The 21,464-nt window shown below is 36.7% G+C and overlaps 2 protein-coding genes and 1 non-coding gene across 7 annotated transcripts in view; 2 read left to right on the top strand and 1 right to left on the bottom strand.

Annotated features, from left to right (window-relative positions):
* WNK1 (WNK lysine deficient protein kinase 1) overlaps positions 1-21,464 on the bottom strand; it is a 163,546-nt gene that overhangs the window by 58,537 nt on the left and 83,545 nt on the right. The window contains exon 1 of one of the 5 annotated variants that reach the window (XM_053557117.1): positions 1,267-1,639. The exons of the other annotated variants lie outside the window; for them this stretch is intronic. Within the exon in view, the coding sequence (XP_053413092.1) occupies positions 1,267-1,356 (90 nt within the window). The 5' untranslated portion in view covers positions 1,357-1,639. Of the gene's footprint in view, positions 1-1,266; positions 1,640-21,464 lie in introns of those variants that run through there. 5 annotated transcript variants of the gene reach the window in all.
* Positions 11,603-11,706, top strand: LOC128562889 (U6 spliceosomal RNA). Its single transcript, XR_008373588.1, has one exon. It is a non-coding gene; the product is annotated as a U6 spliceosomal RNA (small nuclear RNA).
* LOC128562308 (heterogeneous nuclear ribonucleoprotein A3-like) lies at positions 18,620-20,368 on the top strand. Its single transcript, XM_053557143.1, has 2 exons — positions 18,620-19,185; positions 19,458-20,368. The coding sequence occupies exons 1-2, from the start codon at positions 18,652-18,654 to the stop codon at positions 19,992-19,994; spliced, it is 1,071 nt and encodes a 356-aa protein (XP_053413118.1). The 5' UTR covers positions 18,620-18,651; the 3' UTR covers positions 19,995-20,368.

Here is a 21,464-nt window from a genome sequence, read left to right as displayed (position 1 = left end):
AGGCGCCGCCCAAGATTTCATCTTTCTTTGAGTTCATATACTTCAACAAACATCTACTTAAAGCCCAATAATCCTCTAAGTATCACCTCCTTTCCTTATTCCCTTATTTAGCCCCACCGAGTCCTATTCTGAACATTAAAAGACAAGTATTGCTCATCTATTCTGAATGAGATTCAAAACCACAAACAGAGGGCGGCGCCTGTGGCTCAGTCGGTAAGGCGCCGGCCCCATATACCGAGGGTGGCGGGTTCAAACCCGGCCCCGGCTAAACTGCAACCAAAAAATAGCCGGGCGTTGTGGCGGGCGCCTGTAGTCCCAGCTACTTGGGAGGCTGAGGCAAGAGAATCGCTGAAGCCCAGGAGTTGGAGGTTGTTGTGAGCTGTGTGATGCCACGGCACTCTACCAAGGGCTATAAAGTGAGACTCTGTCTCTACAAAAAAAAAAAAAAAAAACCACAAACAGAAAACAGCAGCACTAAAATAGATAAACTGGGCTAATTTCTTATACAGAACAAAACTAAAGTTCTTAAGGACACATAATCCTCTTACTCTACTCCTCCAGAGCCAGCAACTCACAGGCTCTACAAATATTCTTCCCTTTCACAGAAGTTCTCTTTAGGCAGTAATGTCAAATATGAAGTTTTCTGACATGGGTCAATAGTTTATTTGTCTTCATTAAATATAAGTACTTTTTTTAATATAAGTACTTCTTGCATATCTAGCGTACATTACAAGAAATAAAAGCCCATTTCTGCACACTCTTAAGTGGAGTTGAAAAAATTAACAATTGTGATTCTACAAAGGCAAATCAAGAGTCTGATAAAAGATAAATGTTTACCAAGTATGTTGCTTTATTTGAACTAAAAAAAAAATAAAAACACATTCTACAGACTGACTTTTCCTTTGAATTCTATATGCCATATTTTGCTAACTAGAAAAATAAAAGTGAGTCATAATACAGTATTCTGATTCAACCTTCCAGCTCTTAAAAATTGTCAGTATTTGCTTTTTAAAAAGCTTAAGTTTTGAACGTGTTAGGATAACACTTAACTATCTCTTTAAAAAGGTAAATTTTTCTAATCATTTTAATTAAGAAAAGCCTATCTTCTCACACAGAATACACTGTAAATTAATGAAATTATAGAACTTCAAATATTTTAAAAGCATTCTGAAGTTAATAATTTCAATAATTTAACTAAAACTTTCTATAAATACCACCAAAAATACTATAATATACCCCTTACATAAATTGAAAATTCTTACCCACCTCATTTGTGCAATCCTTTTGAGGGCAGCAGCAGCAATGAGGATTTATGAAGACAAATACTGAGCAAAAATCTTTCTTTGTAAAATCCATCAGAAAAGGCAAAATAACTTGTTAGCATTAGAGGAAAATGAGGGAGAAATAGGTATGATGTAAATTAACAGAGTAAATTTAGCCCACAGCATAAGGAAGGCAGACATCAAAGTCAGACTGAAGTACAGTTTCTTGTTTAGCCTTAGCCATGTTCTCCTGACTCTCAGACATGAGTTTGTTCTGCTCAGCCAAAAATTTAACTAGATTGGCCTTTCAGACAAAACTACATGCTGAACAGCAGGAAAACTATTCAGTTACTATTCCTTCTGCTTCTCTGTCAACAGTAATAGATCCCTGTGCAAGATGAGGTTGTTACTTGCTTAATGCTCCACCTCCTATGCCCACAGGCTCTGCCTCCTATACTTAATCAAAACCTATCTTGGAAGCTTAACTGCATGTAAACTAGAAATCCATTTACTAAAACATTCTCTTCCCTCTAATCATGTTGAAACCAAGCTTTTAAATAAAAAGGGGCTTGAATGAAATAAACAAAAGGTTAACTCAGAATATGTAGCACAAGGAACACTGGACAAGAAATCACAATACTGGACCTGAGTTCTCAGCTGAACCTATCATATACTAAGTTGGCATGACCTGAACCATATCCCTTAAACTTACTTGAAAAGTAGGGATAACAGTTCCCACTTTTTATCCGATTTAAGAAGGAGAGATGTTATGGTAAACTGCCTTATCACTCTGTCAGTATCTTTGGGAAAAAAAAAAAAACAAAACTTGTGAAGTAGTATTCAGAAGTTTTAAGAATTCTTTCTTCTTCCTTTCCCTTCTATTAAAGGCCTCAATATGCAATAAGACATTTATTTTCCCAGATAAAAAAACTACTATGATTTTAGTGATTAAGGATTAAAATATTTTTCTTCATGGCATTAACAAAGATGTTAGGAAAAGCATTGCTCATTCCATTGTTATAATGGGTAATAGATTAAAGTCCTAACCCTTGTAATTCTGTCCTGAATCCCAATTAAGACTGGATGCTAAGGGTCCAACTACAAACAGTACCATAAGCTAAGGGCTTGCCAGCTATTTGGTATGAACACTTCTCTAAAGGTTAAAATGCTACTAATTCTAACAGGCAACTACCACTGATTACTAGCTCAACAAAATTCATTACTCCAGTGGTCTAGGATGTCAGATATTGTTCAGAAACACAGTAATATGTGCTGCAAAAATGCAACATTACCTTAAATGTATGAGCAAGGACTATGCTTGGCTAAGTCATACTTATGACTATGCTGAGCTAAATCAAAGACTCAAAAACTAAATCAAAGACTCAAGGTACTTTGTTAGGTCCATCAGATACAAATATGTGGGTAGGTTTTTAATTCTACTGGGCAACAAATAAAACCAAACTGATGTAGGTTTGTTTTTTTTTTTTTTTTTTTGGACAAAGTGTGATATAGGCACAAATATCTAGATTTTATAAAGAGCAGCCTTTTCTATATATCATGGGTTTTCAATATATACAATGAAAATACCATTCACATATACATAACAGTTTTCATGTCTAAATTCATTCCTCATTCTCTCAGTCACTGCCTTTCTCTGGATTTCCCTCTTTCTTTCTCACCATTATTTCCATGATCCAGGATAGAAACTTCGGTCATTTTTGGTCATGCTACTTTCCTCACAATGTTTAAGTGTTATTATTATTCTGTACGATCTCTTGAAACAGAGATAAATGTAAAAACAAAAACAAATTTAAAAAAACAAACAACAACAAAAATCCCAAACAGCTGGTTTGGTTCTGCTACAAGTACTCTTGATTGAGTGATTCTGCTACAAGTACTCTTACTATTCCTACAACACCCAAAGATTACTGACCAGGCATAGTGCAATTTTTACTGGCTTCATCATTACTCCTCAAAAATCAATGGGCTTTTTTTTTCTTTGCATCAAAATTGTGACTTTTGCTTAGACTAATTGAAGATGGGCCTCATTGTTTCCACTCTCTCCATCTTCATTTTATATTTTACATTGTAGCCAGCTTAACTATCTGACCCCATTTAACCATCTGACATGTAGCCATTTTAGATTTCCCGAAATCATTTAACTCACAAAAGTTAAAATACTCAAAAACAGTTAATAATTCTCCACATCTACAAGATGATGACCATAGGATCACAGATCTAGAAAAAACCTAAGAGTCCCTCCTTGTCCAAATAAGACAGCTGTGCCCCAGAAAAATAAAGGCTATGTCAAAGTCAGAATTAATTCATTGATTCAACTAGTGACTATGGAGAGTCTAGTCTAATAGGTGTAAGGCATCTATTAGACACATTGCATTACATTCAGCACCTAGAATAAGATAAATGTAATTTACATTGTATTGGGTAAGAGCCTAATCCATGGTAAATCAAAAACTAGAATCCAGATTTTCTAGTATCTAGAAAATTTAATTATTTTAAATTATTTAATATTTTAAATAATATTTTTGGTCATGCTACTTTCCTCATAATGTTTAATATTATTTCTAATTTTAATTTTCTAAATTTAATTTCAATCTTAATATTATTTCTAATTCCTGTTATTGTGCTTTACTTTCCTTGATCTGCTGTGAAAATCTCTCACAATCCAACTTTCACCTACATCTCTACCCTACTGCCCCAAAATAAGTCCAGTCAAACTGGTTACTTGTTCACTGAATACTTAAATGAATACTTCTACAAACAGGAATACTCTTAATAATTTCTTTAGTCAAGTGAGTCCTATGTTTCTTTCAAGGTCTATCTCAAATCATATACAGTCCATTACGAGGAAGCACTAATTACAAAGTATCTATAATACATGAATCTTTTAGCATTTAGCATGTAAGTTATTTGTAAAATATGTAAAAACTCAGGAGTGTTAAAAATGTATTTAAAATATGAAAACTATCTCTTAGATACTATCAGTTTTTATTTTGTAATCTACTGTCTAGTGAATTATAGCCTCGTATTCAAAGTAGGTAAGTAAAATCAGCTTTTGTGAAGAATTCTAAAATAAGGATTTCACAATTATTCTTAGCACCTAAACTGGGAATGCTATCACCTTTAATCACATCACAGTAATGAAATGCCTCTGAAAATCATGCAAAACGTTCCTAAGATACAGCCCATAATATGCAAAATTCTCAGTTATACTTATAATTCAAATCTACTGGATGGTATAAAAACGAAATTTACTAAGGAACCACTTCAGCTAACTTCAGGGGATTTCCTCTGGGATAGTAAAAAAAAAAAAATTCCAGCTGTTAAAGGAATAAATAAAGTTTCCTCAACTTTCAAACCCTATCTAATCAGGAATCAGTCTCTTGTTTCTGTAAAAAAAGTAAAGTGAATTATAATCTGTTATATAAAAACTAAAAGGAATTTTACCTTAACGGCTTTAATTTTGTTTTTCCCAGACAGAATGTTCAAACCTCACAATCGAAAAGCTAATGGAATCAGTGACAAACTCAAATTACACAAACAAAGTAATTAAAAATCCCCATTATTTTTAACTTGGTTGTTAGGAGGCTGGATTCAGCCAGATTCTTACTGGTATGAACCATTAGTTCACAGGAATTTCAACATACCTTATGATCCCATTGGAAAACAAGCCTCTTCAAACTCCCTACTAAATTGAACTAACTCTATCAAAAGAAATTAGCTTGCTTCATGATTCCCCAAGGCTCATTACTTGCTGAATACATGAAAGCTTATGTACTGCTCCAACCTCAGATGCACTATCCTTCATATAAAAAGTTGACGTCATTGTTTGCTGTAGTTTTTATTTTATTTATTTTTTTTTTTGAGACCGAGCAGACAAAAGTTGGGCTAAGGATATTGCTATTATTAGGATCTTATTACCAGTGACATAGATTTTCAAGGTAAATGGGTCAAAATCACAGGTATAGCATACAACTGAGAAGTTTCTCTCTCTCTCTAAACAAGGATCATGATGTTTACAATAGGGCTCCAAAGTGTGATACTAGTCTTATACATATGCCACCTACGTCCCATAAACATTTCACCCTCAGATTTCTTCCTTGAGGTTTAGAGAAAAGGTTTTTAAAAAAAACAGGTAAAGGAAAAAAATAAGGTTTATGTAAGTGTCAGATTAAGAGATCCTTGAGTTCTTACCACTATTTCTCTTTCCTTAAGCAAAAATGTATAAAAAGACACTATCTTCTTACTATGATACAAAAGATAAAACAAGGTAGTATGTATGTTAAGCACTTTGCAAATTGATTGACAAGATTACAAATAAATAGGAGCTCATTCCCCTGTTTAAAACTTGCCTCTATGTTTAAATCAACACAATTTAGTGAATGTCACTGGTTAAAATAAGAAAGACGCTTCACTATTATACATGTCATAATTACCTTAATGGTAATAATGGCAATACCCAACAAGTACTGATTGATGACTGAATGATAGGCACTTTGTCTTTCTCATTTAATTCTCACAAATACTTTAAGCTCAGAGAAGCTGAATAACGTGCTCAATGTCTCACAGTTAGGAAACAACACTGCTGGAATTTGAATTCAAGCAGATCCCATTTCAGAGCCTATTTCCTCCAGAGGCAACATAAAATTGTGTTTCATTCCCTGTAGTTCATTTCACAAAGGCTGCCTCAGCACCTATTACTTGCCAGTCCTTCAGCATTGGCAATACAGGCAAAGAAGGAAAAAACAGCAGAACTTGTATCCTAATGGGGCATTAGATAATTGTCAGGTTGTGAATGGATAACAGAAGTGTGTGTGCACTTAAAATCACTGTTTTAGACACAGTCGACAGAAAGGCCTCTTTGAGCCCTAATACACAACGCAAAGACCTAAAAAGAAACTATAGAACAATGGCATACAATAATTTATTATCAGTACACTATAGAATGCAACTGCTAAACTACAGTCTACATTTACCACCTTCACATTGGTAGTTACACAGGTGAAAATGCTCTAATCTCACAGATTGTCACTGTACTACACATTGACGGATTCATTACATAATTTTCTTTATTTGAGACAGAGTCTCACTCAGTTGCCCTGAGGTTGAGTGCCATGGTGTCATAGCTCACAGGAGCCTCAAACTCTTGGGCTCAAGTGATCCTCTTGCCTTAGCCTCCTGAGTAGCTTGGACAACAGGCGCCCACCATAATGCCTGCTATTTTTTAGAGACAGGGTCTTGTTCTTGCTGAGGCTGGTCTCAAACTCCTGAGCTCAAGCAATCCACCTGCCTAGTCTTCCCAGGGTGCTGGGATTACAGGTGTGAGCCACCATGGTTGGCCCTCCATTATATAATTTTGATATGAAGAGAGGATCCAGGATCAGAAGAACTCTGTTATTCTCTAGATATGTAATCCTATGCTAGCCATCCTGGGTTTCAGACTACATGCTTATAAAGTATAGATGACAATATTTGTATTTCACCCAAGGCTGCTGGGGGGAGAATTAAGCTACACAATATATGAAAGTGTTTAATGCAACATCTGACACATAATATGTATATTTATTCATATTTACCTTGCTATCATTCACTATTTTCATGGCAGTGTACTACTGCAAGGTCAAATATGTAGCAGTGAATTGATCAGCAGAGGAGATCAGCAGAGGAGAAAAAAACCCTCCTTGAGAGACTTATTTCTAATAGAAGGAAAATAGTGAATAGCAATATAATAATTATTAAAACAAAAATAGAATATAATGGGAATATAGAAGAGGAAGCGATAAGAGTATGACTTTCTTTCATGAATCCTAGGGATATTTCTTATAAAGAATGCTAGGACTGAGGTTATTGGCTCATTCCTTCAAAAAGAGTTTCTTCAGTGCACACTTTCTTAGGAATATTGTATTTATTTGACACTGTCATGTAGATTTTTTTTTTGGAGATAGAATCTCACTATGTTGTCCTCAGTAGAGTGCCATGGCGTCACAGGTCACAGCAACCTCATACTCTTGGGCTTAAGCGATTCTCTTGCCCTAGCCTCCCAAGTAGCTGGAACTACAGGTGTCCACCACTACGCCTGGCTATTTTTTTGTTGCAGTTGTATAGTTGGGCCAGGCTGGGTTTGAACCTGCCACCCTTGGCGTATGTGGCTGGCACTGTAACCACTGTGGTATGGGCACCAGCCACATACACAGAAGCTGGCGGGTTCAAATCCAGCCTGGGCCTGCCAAACAATAATGACTACTACAACCAAAAAAAAAAAAATAGCTGGGCATTGTGGCTGGCGCCTGTAGTCCCAACTGCTTGGGAGGCTGAGGCAAGAGAATCACATAAGCCTAAGAGTTTAAGATTGCTGTGAGCTGTGACACCACAGTACTCTACCCAGGGTGACAGCTTGAGACTCTTTTCTCAAAAAACAACAACAACAAAAAAACAAAAAACCCCTCATACTTCATGTCTACAATATCCCTCTGGTTTAATGTAATTACTATTGCAATAAGCTTAACTTCCCTACTAGATTATAAAATCTCAAGAAGAATACTAGTTTACATCTTATTCACTGCTATGTCCTCAACTTGGCTGTTAAATAAGAATAATTGTTAAAATAAAAGAAATAGAGAACTAGAATTTATAGTTAAAATCCCTAACATTCTCTGATCTTCAGACCTAAAAAGGTAATCCTTAGCTGTTAAATACAGATAATTTCTTAGTATCCTTTTTCTAAGTTAGTGCCAAAACTAGAGAAGTCCCTTTGTGTATGTGCACGGGGGTGGGGGTGGGGAGTGCTGTGGTCTACTGAGGTGCTAACAGCCAGGGTATAAAAAGTAGACTTGGTGTGAAAATCATAAATCTAGAGAGGCTGGAATTGTATGTGCATGAGTGTGTGTGTTTGTATTAAGGAGCCCCATGACTTCTCCCAATGGATAACTTGAGCATGTTTTCTTCATAAACATACAATAGTTAAGCTGGCGGACACTAATATATTTTTAAAAATTAGCTAAATTTAAATCCAAAGCAACTGTAAGAGAAAGTTTAATACACCAAGACTTATTATAGTATAAGTCGTTGTACTGGCTAGGTGTACTTATTTAAATCCCCCACTTCTATCTCAGTACCCAAAATGTAAGAAAACACTTTTTAAAAGTTAATTGAGAACACAGCTCTTTTTATCCTTTACTAGAAGCCAAAAGATGAGAATGGAGGTTGATAAAAATCAAGACAGTATTTCCTAGACAAGTAGTAATTGACTATAGAATCAAGGACTATAGAGCATGCAGAACTAAATTTACACAGCTTAGAGGAAAAATAAAGCACAAATGAATGCAACCTACAGTATCCTTAGATAATAAGGATCCTAATACAGTTCCAATTAACATACTCTAAGGTTTTTATTCCATCTTTCCTACAGTTTATTATTTTGCTTTTTAAAGAAGCAACAACTAAAAAGGCAGGAAAATGCTATTTCATAAATGTTATTACATTTTTAAGTCACTTTGCTAACTTAAAATACCAGTTAAAAGGTCCCCTGACTGAATAATAGTTTATTCAATGACATTTTAGTATTGCCTACTTTTTATTTAATTAACCAAAAATAAGGTATACAGAACAAAGGGACCTTATAGGATTAATGATCTAGCTCATACTTCACAAACTTTAATGTACATATGAAACACTTTTGGACTCTATAAAAAGCATGTTTTGATTTAATAACTGGTCTGGGATGGGGCCAAACTTTTACGTTAAATAAAAGTGTCCTAAGACGCTGATTCTGCTGGTCTGGGGACCATAGTAAAAACTTAAAATGGTGGTTCTCAAAAGTGTGGTATGAAAATCCTTGAGAAGCTCGGCGCTTGTGGCTCAAGCAGCTAAGGGGCCAGCCACATACACCAGAGCTGGTGGATTCGATCCAGCCCAGGCCTGCCAAACAACGACAACTACAATCAAAAATAGCCGGGCACTGTGGCAGGCGCCTGTAGTCCCAGCTACCTGGGAGGCGCAGGCAGGAGAATCGCTTGAGCCCAGGAGTGGGAGCCTGTGAGCTGTGATGCCACGGCACTCTACCCAGGGTGACAGCTTGAGGCTCTGTATCCCAAAAAAAAAAAAAAAAAAAACAACAACAACAAACAAAAAAACAAACCAGAAAACCCTTGAGAGTACTCAAGATCTTCTGTAGTGGCCTGCAAACTACTTACTTCCTTTTATATATTTGTATGAGGCAAGATTTTCTTCGTATGCAGTATTTCACTCCAAATAGTATATTATAACAGATGACAGAAGTAGATTTAAGAATCTGGCTATTTGAATTAGACATTAAAGATGTTTTCAAAAATGTAAAAATACTCTTGTCAATAAATTTTTAAAATTTGTTTTGGGAAATAGTTATTTTTTCATAAAACATGTTATTGATCTAACATATATTTGGTTCATTATGTTATTTTTCAATCAAACACTTTTTAAAACTTTAATCTCTAATATGGTAAGTAAACAACAAAAGTAAATTAAAAGTTCATTAGAGTCTTCAATTATTTTTAAGAGTCTAACAATTCCTGATACCAATGAATTGGAGAAGCTACTAACTTAAATCACTCAAATTTGGCAGCTGTCTTGATTCCTTTCAAAAAATCTCAGTAGAGAGAATCTCAAACATTTAACAGTAGGCTTTTGCAATGTCTTATGGGTAAGTTCATTATATTCATTTATAATTTTTCTTCCTCCTTATTTAATCCTCTCATGGTCAAGAAAACAACTGCTGGGCTGGGTTGGCAAAGTGGCTCACACCTGTAGCACTCTGGTAGGCTGGGGTGGGTAAATACTTGAGGTCAGGAGATTAAGGCTGCCACCCTGAGCAAGAGCAAGACCTCATCTCTAAAAAATATAGAAAAAAAATTAGCCAAGTATAGGTGAGGTGGTACACACCTATAGTTTCAGCTACTCAGAAGGCTGGAGCAGGAGGACCATGGGAGCCCCGGAGTTTGAGGTTGCAGTGATCTATGATGGCTACTAAACTCTACTCAGGGTGACAGAGCAGGCTCTGTCTCAAGAGAAAAAAATTGCTGAGAATCTCCCTGTTCCAATAATACATACAAGCCCTTTCTCTCAAGAAATTAAAGGAATAGTTTGAAAGATTAAGAATGTTCTACTGGGCAATGCATGTGGCTCAGTGAGTAGGGGACCAGCCCCATATACCAAGGGTGGCAGGTTTGAACCCAGCCCTGGCCAAACTCAACAAAAAAATAACTAGGTGTTGAGGCGGGCACCTGTAGTCCCAGCTACTTGGGAGGCTGAGGCAAGAGAAATCACCTAACCCCAAGAGCTGGAGGTTGTGTGAGCTGTGATGCCACGGCACTCTACCCAGGGTAACAAAGTGACACTCTCCTTTTATAAAAACAAAAACAACCACCACCACCACCACAAAAGAATGTTCTACTGGCCAAAAGTGTCTAAAAAAAATTAAGAATGATGGATGGGTCTTATAAAAAAGACTTGTGACATTAAAAAAACAGTCTTGGCCCCGTGCAGTGGCTCACTGTTATAATTCTAGTACTCTGGGAGGCCAAAGAAGGTGGATCGCCTGAGCTCAGGAGTTGGAGACCTGCCTGAGCAAAAAGTAACACGCCTCTCTCTACTAAAAATAGAAAAACTAGCCCAGTGTTGTGGCACATGCCTGTAGTTCCAATTACTCAAGGGAAGATCACTTGAGCCTAAGAATTTAGGGTTGCTGTGAGCTAGGACACCTTAGCACTCTACCCAAGGCACAGAGTGAGATGCTACCCAAGGCACAGAGTGAGAGTGAGATTCTACCTCTCAAAAAAAAGAAAAAGGAAAAGAAAAAGAAAAAAGAAGGAAAGAAAAAGTCTTGAACCATTTGAGGACTATCAAGTGAAATTATAATTTGGTTTGCCCTATGAAAATAATAAGGAAAATCAAAAAATAAGGAAAATAAGCTGAGCATGGTGGTGTGTGCCTGTAGTTCCAATTTACTTGGGAGGCTTAAGTAGGAGGTTTGAGGGCAGCCTGAGTAACACAGCAAGACTCCTGTCTCTAAAAAAAAAAAAAAAAAAAAAAATTAAAAATTAAAAATTAGCTGAGTGTGGTGGAGTGCAACTGTAGTCCTAGTGACCCGAGAGGTTGAGGTGGAAGGATTTCTTGAGCCCAAGAGTTTGAGGCTACGGTAAGCTAGAATTGTGCCACTGTTAATTTAGCCTGGGCAACAGAGCCACAACCATGTCAAGAAAGGAAAGGAGAAAGGAAAAAGAAGGAAGGAAGGAAGGGAAGGGAAAGGAAGAAAAGAAAAGGAAAAAGGAAAAGGGAAGGGAAGGGGAGTGCTCACTTCAGCAGCACATATACTAAAATTGGAACAATACAGAGATTAGGATGGCCCCTGCCCAAGGATGACACGCAAATTTGTGAAGCATTCCATATATTTATCCTGCAATTCCTCTACTAGGTGTATATCCCAAAGACCAAAAATCACTTTATAACAAAGATATTTACACCAGATTGTTCATTGCAGCTCAATTCATAATAGCCAAGTCATGCAAGAAGCCCAAGTGCCCATCAACCCATGAATGGATTAATATATTGTGGTATATAACCATGGAATATTATGCAGCCTTAAAAAAGATGGAGACTTTACGTCTTTTACGTTTACACAGATGGAGGTGGAACATATCCTACTCAATAAAGTATCTCAAGAATAGAAGAAAAAATATCCAGTGTACTCAGTACTATTATGAAACCAATTTACAATCACTCACACTTTCATATGAAGACTAGATCACAACTATGGCCCAAGATGAAGGAGGGAGGAAGAGGAGTTGGGAGAGGAGGGAGGAGGTCAGATCGAGGGAGGGTGAATGGTGAGATCACAGCTATGGTGCATAATGCAAGAGTACATGTTGGATCTAATAGTATAGAGTATAAATGTCAGAACACAATAATTAAGTAAACGAGATGAGGTATATATTAACTAGTGTGAGCATTCCTAATTCTATATGAAATCAGCACATTGTACCCCATAAATGCATTAATGTATACATGATCTATGTGTTTATGATTTAATAAAAATAAATGGAAAGGAAAGGAAGGGAGAAGGGGGAAGACGGAAGGGAAGTGAAGGGAGAAGGGGGAAGATGGAAAGGAAAGAAGGGAAGAAGAAGGCAGAAGGGAAGAGAAGAAAATAAATATGGTGAGATAAGAACTCTCTCACACTGATTGAAGGAATGTAAAATGATGCAGCCACTTAGGACTGGCAGTTCTGAAATGGTTACACAGAAAGTTAGCATATAATGCAGCAATTCCACTCCTAGGTATACATCTGAAAGAAGTGAAATACAAATGTCTACATACAATAACTAAGAAAATGCCATGAAGGCTACGTTGAACAGTTTGATGAGAATATTTCAGATTGTATATGAAACCAGCACATTGTATCCCTTGATTGCACTAATGTACACAGCTATGATTTAACAATAAAAAAGGGGAGGGGAATTTTTAATGAAAGAAATGAAAACAAAAAATTGAACATGAATATTCACTACAACTCTATTTACAATACCCAAAAAGCAGAAAAAGTCCAAATATCCACCAATAAATGAATGGCTAAACAAATGGTGGTATGTATAAACAGTAGAGCATTACTACTCAGTCTTTCAAGGAAGGAAGCACTGATACTTGCTACAACATGGATGAATCTTGAAAACCATTTACTAAGAGAAAACAGTTATACATAAAAGACCACATATTTTATGATTCCATTTACATGAGACATCCTGCATTGAGAAATCTATGGAGACAGAAACAGATTAATGGTTGCTTAGGGCTGGGAGGAATATAGAAGATTCTTAATGGTATTGAATTTCTTTTGCAAGTGAAAAAAATTACTATTATTATCATTATTTTGAGACAGAGCCTCAAACTGTCGCCCTGGGTAGAGTGCTGTAGCATCACAGCTCACAGCAACCTCCAACTCCTGGGCTCAAGCAATTCTCCTGCCTCCGCCTCCCAAGTAGCTGGGACCACAGGTGCCTGCCACAATGCCTGGCTATTTTTTGGTTGCAGCCGTCATTGTTGTTTGGCGGGCCTGGGCTGGATTCGAACCTTCCAGCTCAGGTGTATGTGACAGGCACCTTAGCCACTTGAGCCACAAGCGCTGAGCCTGAAAAAAATTATTTTAAAGTTGACTATAAAGGTGATGGTGCATAACTGTGAAGATACTAAAGCCACTAAATTATAAGCTTTAAATAGGTAAATTATATGGTATATGAAATATCTCAATAAAACTGTTTTAAAAATTGCTAAATGTACATTTTTAGTATGTACATACAGTAAAAACAAAAATTATTCCCGATCAAAAATCTGATCTGGCACCTTATACCATACAGAGAATCAATCAAATCAAATTCCCAAATCTATTTATTAAATATAAGCAATAGAGGCGGCGCCTGTGGCTCAGTGAGTAGGGCGCTGGCCCCATATGCCGAGGGTGGCGGGTTCAGACCCAGCCCCGGCCAAACTGCAACAGAAATAGCCGGGCGTTGTGGTGCACGCCTGTAGTCCCAGCTGCTCGGGAGGCTGAGGCAAGAGAATCGCGTAAGCCCAAGAGTTGGAGGTTGCTGTGAGCTGTGTGATGTCACGGCACTCTACCCGAGGGCGGTACAGTGAGACTCTGTCTCTACAAAAAAAAAAAATATATATATATATAAGCAATAGATACAAAATATTAGGTTAACAAATTTATAAAAGAAAATTCACTACAGACTTAAAGGACAACTGAAAGCTTATTATTTGATTATGTAATCAGATTCACATTTATAAAAAGTTTCCATCTCTAAATATTCATCCATACACAGAATAATTTGTCATATGAATATATTTATTTACTATTTTCTTGAAAAGCTATGTGAATATAATTTTTTTAAAACGTAAAATTCTTAAAATACATCCCAATAACAAATTTTAGAATTCTATTGAGACAATGTATTTAATACTCATTAAACTTTAAAAAGCTAGTTATTGATACTATCCTTCCAATCTTGTGGCAGAAACATTTAAGTCAAACCATTCTGAAACATCAAGAATCTACTAAGATGGGTGACATTTCAGAGATCACCTAGAAAAGTACATCTTTTACTGTTTAACAACATCACTCGCACAGCATGTTGATCTCTAAATTGACTTTGACACATAAAATTTGTTCAATTTTCTTAACTTTTGAAATCTATTAACTTATATTTCCTCCCTCATTACTTGGTTACTTGATTAAAATACAGCATTTGTATCTAGGCATACATTTTAGGCAAAAAGAATGAAAGACTGAATTTACTGTACCACGGCAATAAACCTAGTTCGGTTTCTCAAGTTTTATCTTACCCCATTTGTTTTAGACATGAACCTTATTACAGCCATACAAAGTTATCAACTTTTCTCAAACAAGTGAAGGTAAGCTTCATGTGAGGTACATTAGCCTTGGTATATGTTCAGTACATAGAAATATTCATGAATAAATAGATGATACTTGTCCAGGGGAAAGGACACCAAATAAATTTAATTTTTTGCCTATGACACCTACCCCGATAATTTACCATACTTGATTCTTCAAACCCCATTACACAGAATTCAGAATATAGTCAACTAAGGACTAATAAAGCGATCTAAGCTATTTTAGTTTGTCTTAAGAAATAAGTCAGATAAAAATTTGCTCTTTTCTACTTACAGACACAAGTACAAACAATGGATGCACTGTTTACATGATAGTGTTTCTCAATGCTGTAAAGAAATTCTGGAGGCTTGGTGCTATGTATGGGGCACAATGAAAGTTTTGAGACAGACTGTGTTATGGTCCATTTTTCACTTCCAAGAAACACAACTGATGGCATCCTTTCTGATTCACTTGTGCAGGTTTCAACTTGCTGGGCTTATTGGTGTTGCTGGGAGGGCTTCATTTGTTTCTAACTGCACATTTCTTGATTTCCGTGTATCTCAAAACTTTCATAATGACACATGAACAAAATACAGAGAAATCAAGTGAGTTGCTCAAGATAACAATAAACAGAGCAAGAATGTAAACCCCAGACTTTGCCGCCAAAATCCATCACAATACTCTATCTCATCTCAGGAAAAAGCCTTCCCCATTAAGGCTTACCTTACCATTCATTACACCATGCTTGTAAACCCACTGAATCCTGGACATCACTCCACTATCTACCTGCCTATCCCTCCACCTTCAGCCATCATTATAATTTAACCTAACTCTCTCTTCCTCTTGCTCCTTCCAAAAGCCTATAAACAAGTAAGGTCCCTTTGACCTTTAAAAGAATGTAAGAACGGCAAAAAACTCTTATCATGAGTCACAAGTTCTCCTCTTAATTAATGACCTATAATAAGAGACCGGATTTGCTCTGTAATAAGAGACCAGATTTGGAGTAGAAAAAACTAATTAGTGATTCATTTGTCCCTCTCTTCAAAACACAAGACAACAGATATACCCACTTCAATTATATTACAGTATAGGGTACCTCATTATTCATGTACATCCTAGTCTAGCTTTTTAGAATGGCCTCTTACTCTTATTCCCCATCTCCCTTTTGATAGTTCATACAACAATTCTTTTTGTGAAATCTTCCCTAAGCCATAATAGTGCTAAACATGTTACTCTACTGTTCTTAGTGCTTTTCTATTAAAATACTCAACATGTTATAATTACAAGTGTTTGCTTACACATTTATGTTCTGTATTAGAGCTAGTTTTCTGAAAACAGGGACTACATGTTTGTTATTCACTTTACCTACTGTCAAGCTCTGGGCATGGTACATAGCAGGGATTCAGAAAATGTCTGATCTATTCCATTAGGATTTATTTTTTACTTGGGACAACAATATAGTTAAAGATGACTTTGTACAGAAATTTTGTAAAGATAAGATTAATATTAAAGAAGTAAAGAATTTAAAGCAGTAAGAACAAAAAAAAGTACTATTAATTCAATTTATGGTCTTGTAGATCAGGTATAGTATATAGAACATGCAAATGGGTAGGAATAAAGGAAAGAATATGGAGTAGCACAAAACAATAAACAGAATGGATCTAACCAAAAACAAAGTGTTTAAAGAAGAATAATATCAAAAGATAATAAAATATTAAGAATTTGGCTGGATGTGGTGGCTCATGCATATAATTGCAGCACACTGGGAAGCCGAGGCAGGTGGACTGCCTGACTTCATGGACTCAAAACTAGCCTGAGCCAGAGCAAGACCACTGTCTCTAAAAAAATAGCCAGGTATAGGATCGGTGCCTGTAGCTCTAGCCGCTAAGGCGCCAGCCACATACACTAGAGCTGGCAGGTTCAAATCCAGCCTGGGCCTGCCAAACAACAATGACAACTACAACCAAAAAATAGTTGGGTGTTGTGGCAGGCGCCTGTAGTCCAAGCTACTTGGGAGGCTGAGACAGGAGAATCACTTAAGCCCAGGAATTTGAAGTTACTGTGAGCTGTGATGCCACAGGACTCTACCAGCAGCAACAAAGTGAGACTCAGTCTCAAAAAAAAAAGAAAAAGAATTAACAATTTGTACTTGCTTTGATATAAGCAAACTGGTATCAGATAAGCTCCTTATGCCAGGAAATGAGAGCAAGAAATTTAAACAGTTTCGGTGAAATGAAAAAACAAATTCATAATGTAAATTAATTCTAGAAGATAAAGCAAGATATGAAAAGGTATGAAGTAAGGAAGATGTGAAATCAGAGTCGTGGCAATGGGAATGAAGAAGGCTTTCAGTTAACAAGTATTCTTGAAGAAAGAACCTGATAAACTGGAAGTAGTGAACAAAGAGTGAGATATACCTCCAGGTCTCAAAATTTTAAAGAAAATAAAGGAGGAAATCATCCAATAGCCTGTCCTACCTGAGGTTTTTTCCTGAGAAAAATGTAAAGTATTATGCAATCGAGTAAGAAACAGGGAATAAAGATATAGAATAAAGATAAATAAACTGGGAATAAAGATATAGAATTCTGAGAGGCAGAGCAGATGAGCTTTTTTTTCCTTCACAAAATTAAAGAGGCTTAAAATTTAATAAAAATAACAATGTTTAAGATAAGGACTAGAAACAAAAACCTGGTAAAGAATGAAAGAAGATAAATACATTCGGAAAAGAAATCAGATGATTGCTGCAACGAAATATCGAGCAACAATAATAATAATAATAATGCAAAAAAAGTAACATTTACATTGTCAGATAAAAGTATGTCTCTCGCCTGTGGCTCAGTAAATAGGATGCCAGCCCCATATTACCAAGGGTGGCAGGTTCAAACCCGGCCTCGGCCAAACTGTAAGCAAAACATAGCCAGGCATTGTGGTGGGCACCTGTAGTCCCAGCTGCTCGGGAGGCTGAGGCAAGAGAATGGCATAAGCCCAAAAGCTGGAGGTTTCTGTGAGCCGTGTGACGTCATGACACTCTACTGAGAGGGGTAAAGTGAGACTCTGTCTCTACCAAAAAAAAAAAAAAAAAAAGTATGTCTCTCATAGAATGCTTTGACTCTGAGGTTCAGTATGGAGTTAATCGGTTAACTTCTTTTTTTCTTTCCAAAGTCTCAAAAAACAGACAACTAATATTTATAAATAAAAATAGAAGATAATTTCAAAAAACAGATCTTACCAAATCTTATAAACAACAGAAAAAGAAGAAATACTTCAAAATCATTCTACTTGAGCTTTCTAAGGTGATAACTATAGAATAACAATTACGATACTTATTAGAATTACCTCAAGGCATAAGAAATTACATTTCTCCTGCCCCCATTCAGCCCTAACTGAGAACCACTACTTCATGGATTAGAATCCTATAGCATATTAGAACCTGGGTTGAGATGGAATGAAAAGAAATTGATAAATTTCGGGTGGCGCCTGTGGCTCAAAGGAGTAGGATACCGGCTCCATATACTGGAGGTGGCAGGTTCAAACCTGGCCCCGGCCAAAAACTGAGAAAAAAGAAAAGTAATTGATAAATTTAACAGTAACAAGCCTCAGGACAGAGGCTTGTAGAGACATACACTCACTAATAATAAAAGATAAAACACTACTTCAATTACAAAGCCAGGAGTAAGTAACTCTATGTCCATTACACAACAAAAGCGCACACAAATATATAAAAAAGATATTAAAGGAATATTCATAGTAATTATAATCAACGATTAAATTCATTTCTGACTATATTTCTTTCAAGCCTATGTGAAGATGTAAAACTAATTCAGTCTACTAAAGTCAAATGTTTCCTATCAGTATTTAAGCTATTTCTATTCTGATCATCTATCAAAATGTAAGTATGCGCTCTCAGTTCCATATTGAACTCGAGTTGGAAGAGGCGAGTCCGGTCTCAAAATGGAGGGCCATGATCCAAAGGAACCAGAGCAGTTGAGAAAACTGTTTATTGGTGGCCTGAGCTTTGAAACTACAGATGATAGTTTAAGAGAACATTTTGAGAAATGGGGCACACTCACAGATTGTGTGGTAATGAGAGATCCCCAAACAAAACGTTCCAGGGGCTTTGGTTTTGTGACTTACTCTTGTGTGGAAGAGGTGGATGCAGCAATGTGTGCTCGACCACACAAGCTTGATGGGCGTATTGTAGAACCAAAGAGAGCTGTTTCTAGAGAGGATTCTGTAAAGCCTGGTGCCCATCTCACAGTGAAGAAAATTTTTGTTGGTGGTATTAAAGAAGATACAGAAGAATATAATTTGAGAAACTACTTTGAAAAGTATGGCAAGATTGAAACCACAGAAGTTATGGAAGACAGGCAGAGTGGAAAAAAGAGAGGATTTGCTTTTGTAACTTTTGATGATCATGATACTGTTGATAAAATTGTTGTTCAGAAATATCACACTATTAATGGGCATAATTGTGAAGTGAAAAAGGCCCTTTCTTTTTTTTTTTTGTAGAGACAGAGTCTCACTTTATGGTTCTCGGTAGAGTGCTGTGGCCTCACACAACTCACAGCAACCTCCAACTCCTGGGCTTAAGCGATTCTCTTGCCTCAGCCTCCCAAGTAGCTGGGACTACAGGCGCCCGCCACAACGCCCGGCTATTTTTTGGTTGCAGTTTGGCCGGGGCCGGGTTTGAACCCGCCACCCTCGGTATATGGGGCCGGCGCCTTACTGACTGAGCCACAGGTGCCGCCCCGAAAAAGGCCCTTTCTAAACAAGAGATGCAGTCTGCTAGATCGCAAAGAGGTCGTGGAGGTGGATCTGGCAACTTTATGGGTCGGGGAGGAAACTTTGGAGGTAGTGGAGGTAATTTTGGCCGTGGTGGAAACTTTGGTGGAAGAGGAGGATATGGTGGTGGAGGTGGTGGCAGCAGAGGTAGTTATGGAGGAGGTGATGGTGGATACAATGGATTTGGAGGTGACGGTGGGAACTATGGCGGTGGTCCTGGTTACAGTAGTAGAGGGGGCTATGGTGGTGGTGGACCAGGATATGGAAACCAAGGTGGCAGATATGGTGGTGGAGGAGGATATGATGGTTACAATGAAGGAGGAAATTTTGGAGGTGGTAACTATGGTGGTGGTGGGAACTATAATGATTTTGGAAATTATAGTGGACAACAGCAATCAAATTATGGACCCATGAAAGGGGGCAGTTTTGGTGGAAGAAGCTCGGGTAGTCCATATGGTGGTGGTTATGGATCTGGTGGTGGAAGTGGTGGATATGGTAGCAGAAGGTTCTAAAAACAACATAAAAGGGCTACAGTTCTTAGCAGGAGAGAGAGCGAGGAGTTGTCAGGAAAGCTGCAGGTTACTTTGAGACAGTCGTCCCAAATGCATTAGAGGAACTGTAAAAATCTGCCACAGAAGGAACGATGATCCATAGTCAGAAAAGTTACTGCAGCTTAAACAGGAAACCCTTCTTGTTCAGGACTGTCATAGCCACAGTTTGCAAAAAGTGCAGCTATTGATTAATGCAATGTAGTGTCAATTAGATGTACATTCCTGAGGTCTTTTATCTGTTGTAGCTTTGTCTTTTTTTCTTTTCATTACATCAGGTATATGGCCCTGTAAATTGTGGTAGTGGTACCAGGAATAAAAAATTAAGGAATTTTTAACTTTTCAATATTTGTGTAGTTCAGTTTTTCTACATTTTAGTACAGAAACTTTAACAAAATGCAGTTTTGAAGGTGTTTCCTTGTGAGTTAACAAGTAAAGAAGATCATTGTTAATTACTATTTTGTATGAATTTTGCTAAAGTTAACTGTAAAGAAACACCTGCTGACTTGCAACTTAAGGGGAACCTATTCTCCCCATTTCCAAACCATATGAATGGGCGCTGACATGTGGAGAGAATAGACATTTGTATGTTTGCAATGTGTGTTTTAGATAAATAGGATTGGGTATTTAAATTAGCATATTTGTGAATTTAATAGCGTTAAGATTACCATCAAATGAAAATCTCAAAATTCCAAAAAAAAAAAAAAAAATGTAAGTATGCAATTTATAATAAAATCCCCTAATATGTCAAAATTCCACAACGTTGAATTGCTAAAAATGGGATTAACAAGATTCTCTGGGGGCTCTTGGTATAATATAGTATAAAAAAGTATCCTTGTTTTAAAAAAAAGTTTAGCCTAAATTTTATCCAGACATTTGAATAGTGGTCCTCAAACTTTTGCCTCCAGAACTCTTAACAGAAGATGAATGGATTCTCTTATCTGCTTCTGCATTCACTCTGCTGCCAACATGAAGTTTACCCATCACATCACATAGCCTCTGGAAAACTACACTCTATGCTCTTGGATGAATGTGAGCAAAAAGACAAAATTATTTTTATATTGTTCACATATTCCAACTTAAGATAAACTTCTCTTCACAAAAATATGGAAGAATGACAAATTAAATGACACAAGGAGGCAAATAACTAAATTTAGAATGTGGAACATACATCAAAATAATGTAATTCTTTCAATAAATCTGTGCCATGCAGAAAAAGAAAGAAAGCAACAGTTCTGGATTAAAAGATATAACAACGAAATACCATCTGTACACTTTGATGGGTCCTATTTTAAACACGGTCAATGGATATCTTTGAAACAATAGAGAAAGATCTGAATAGGTACAGGGTATTAGATAATCCAAAAATTACTATTAATATTATCAGGTATAATAGGGATAAGTAGGAAAAGATCCATATTTTTAGAAAAGCAT

This window comes from Nycticebus coucang, chromosome 12, assembly GCF_027406575.1.
Source record: "Nycticebus coucang isolate mNycCou1 chromosome 12, mNycCou1.pri, whole genome shotgun sequence".
In the NCBI taxonomy this organism is placed as follows: domain Eukaryota; kingdom Metazoa; phylum Chordata; class Mammalia; order Primates; family Lorisidae; genus Nycticebus; species Nycticebus coucang.
This window is presented reverse-complemented; position numbering and strand designations above follow the sequence as displayed.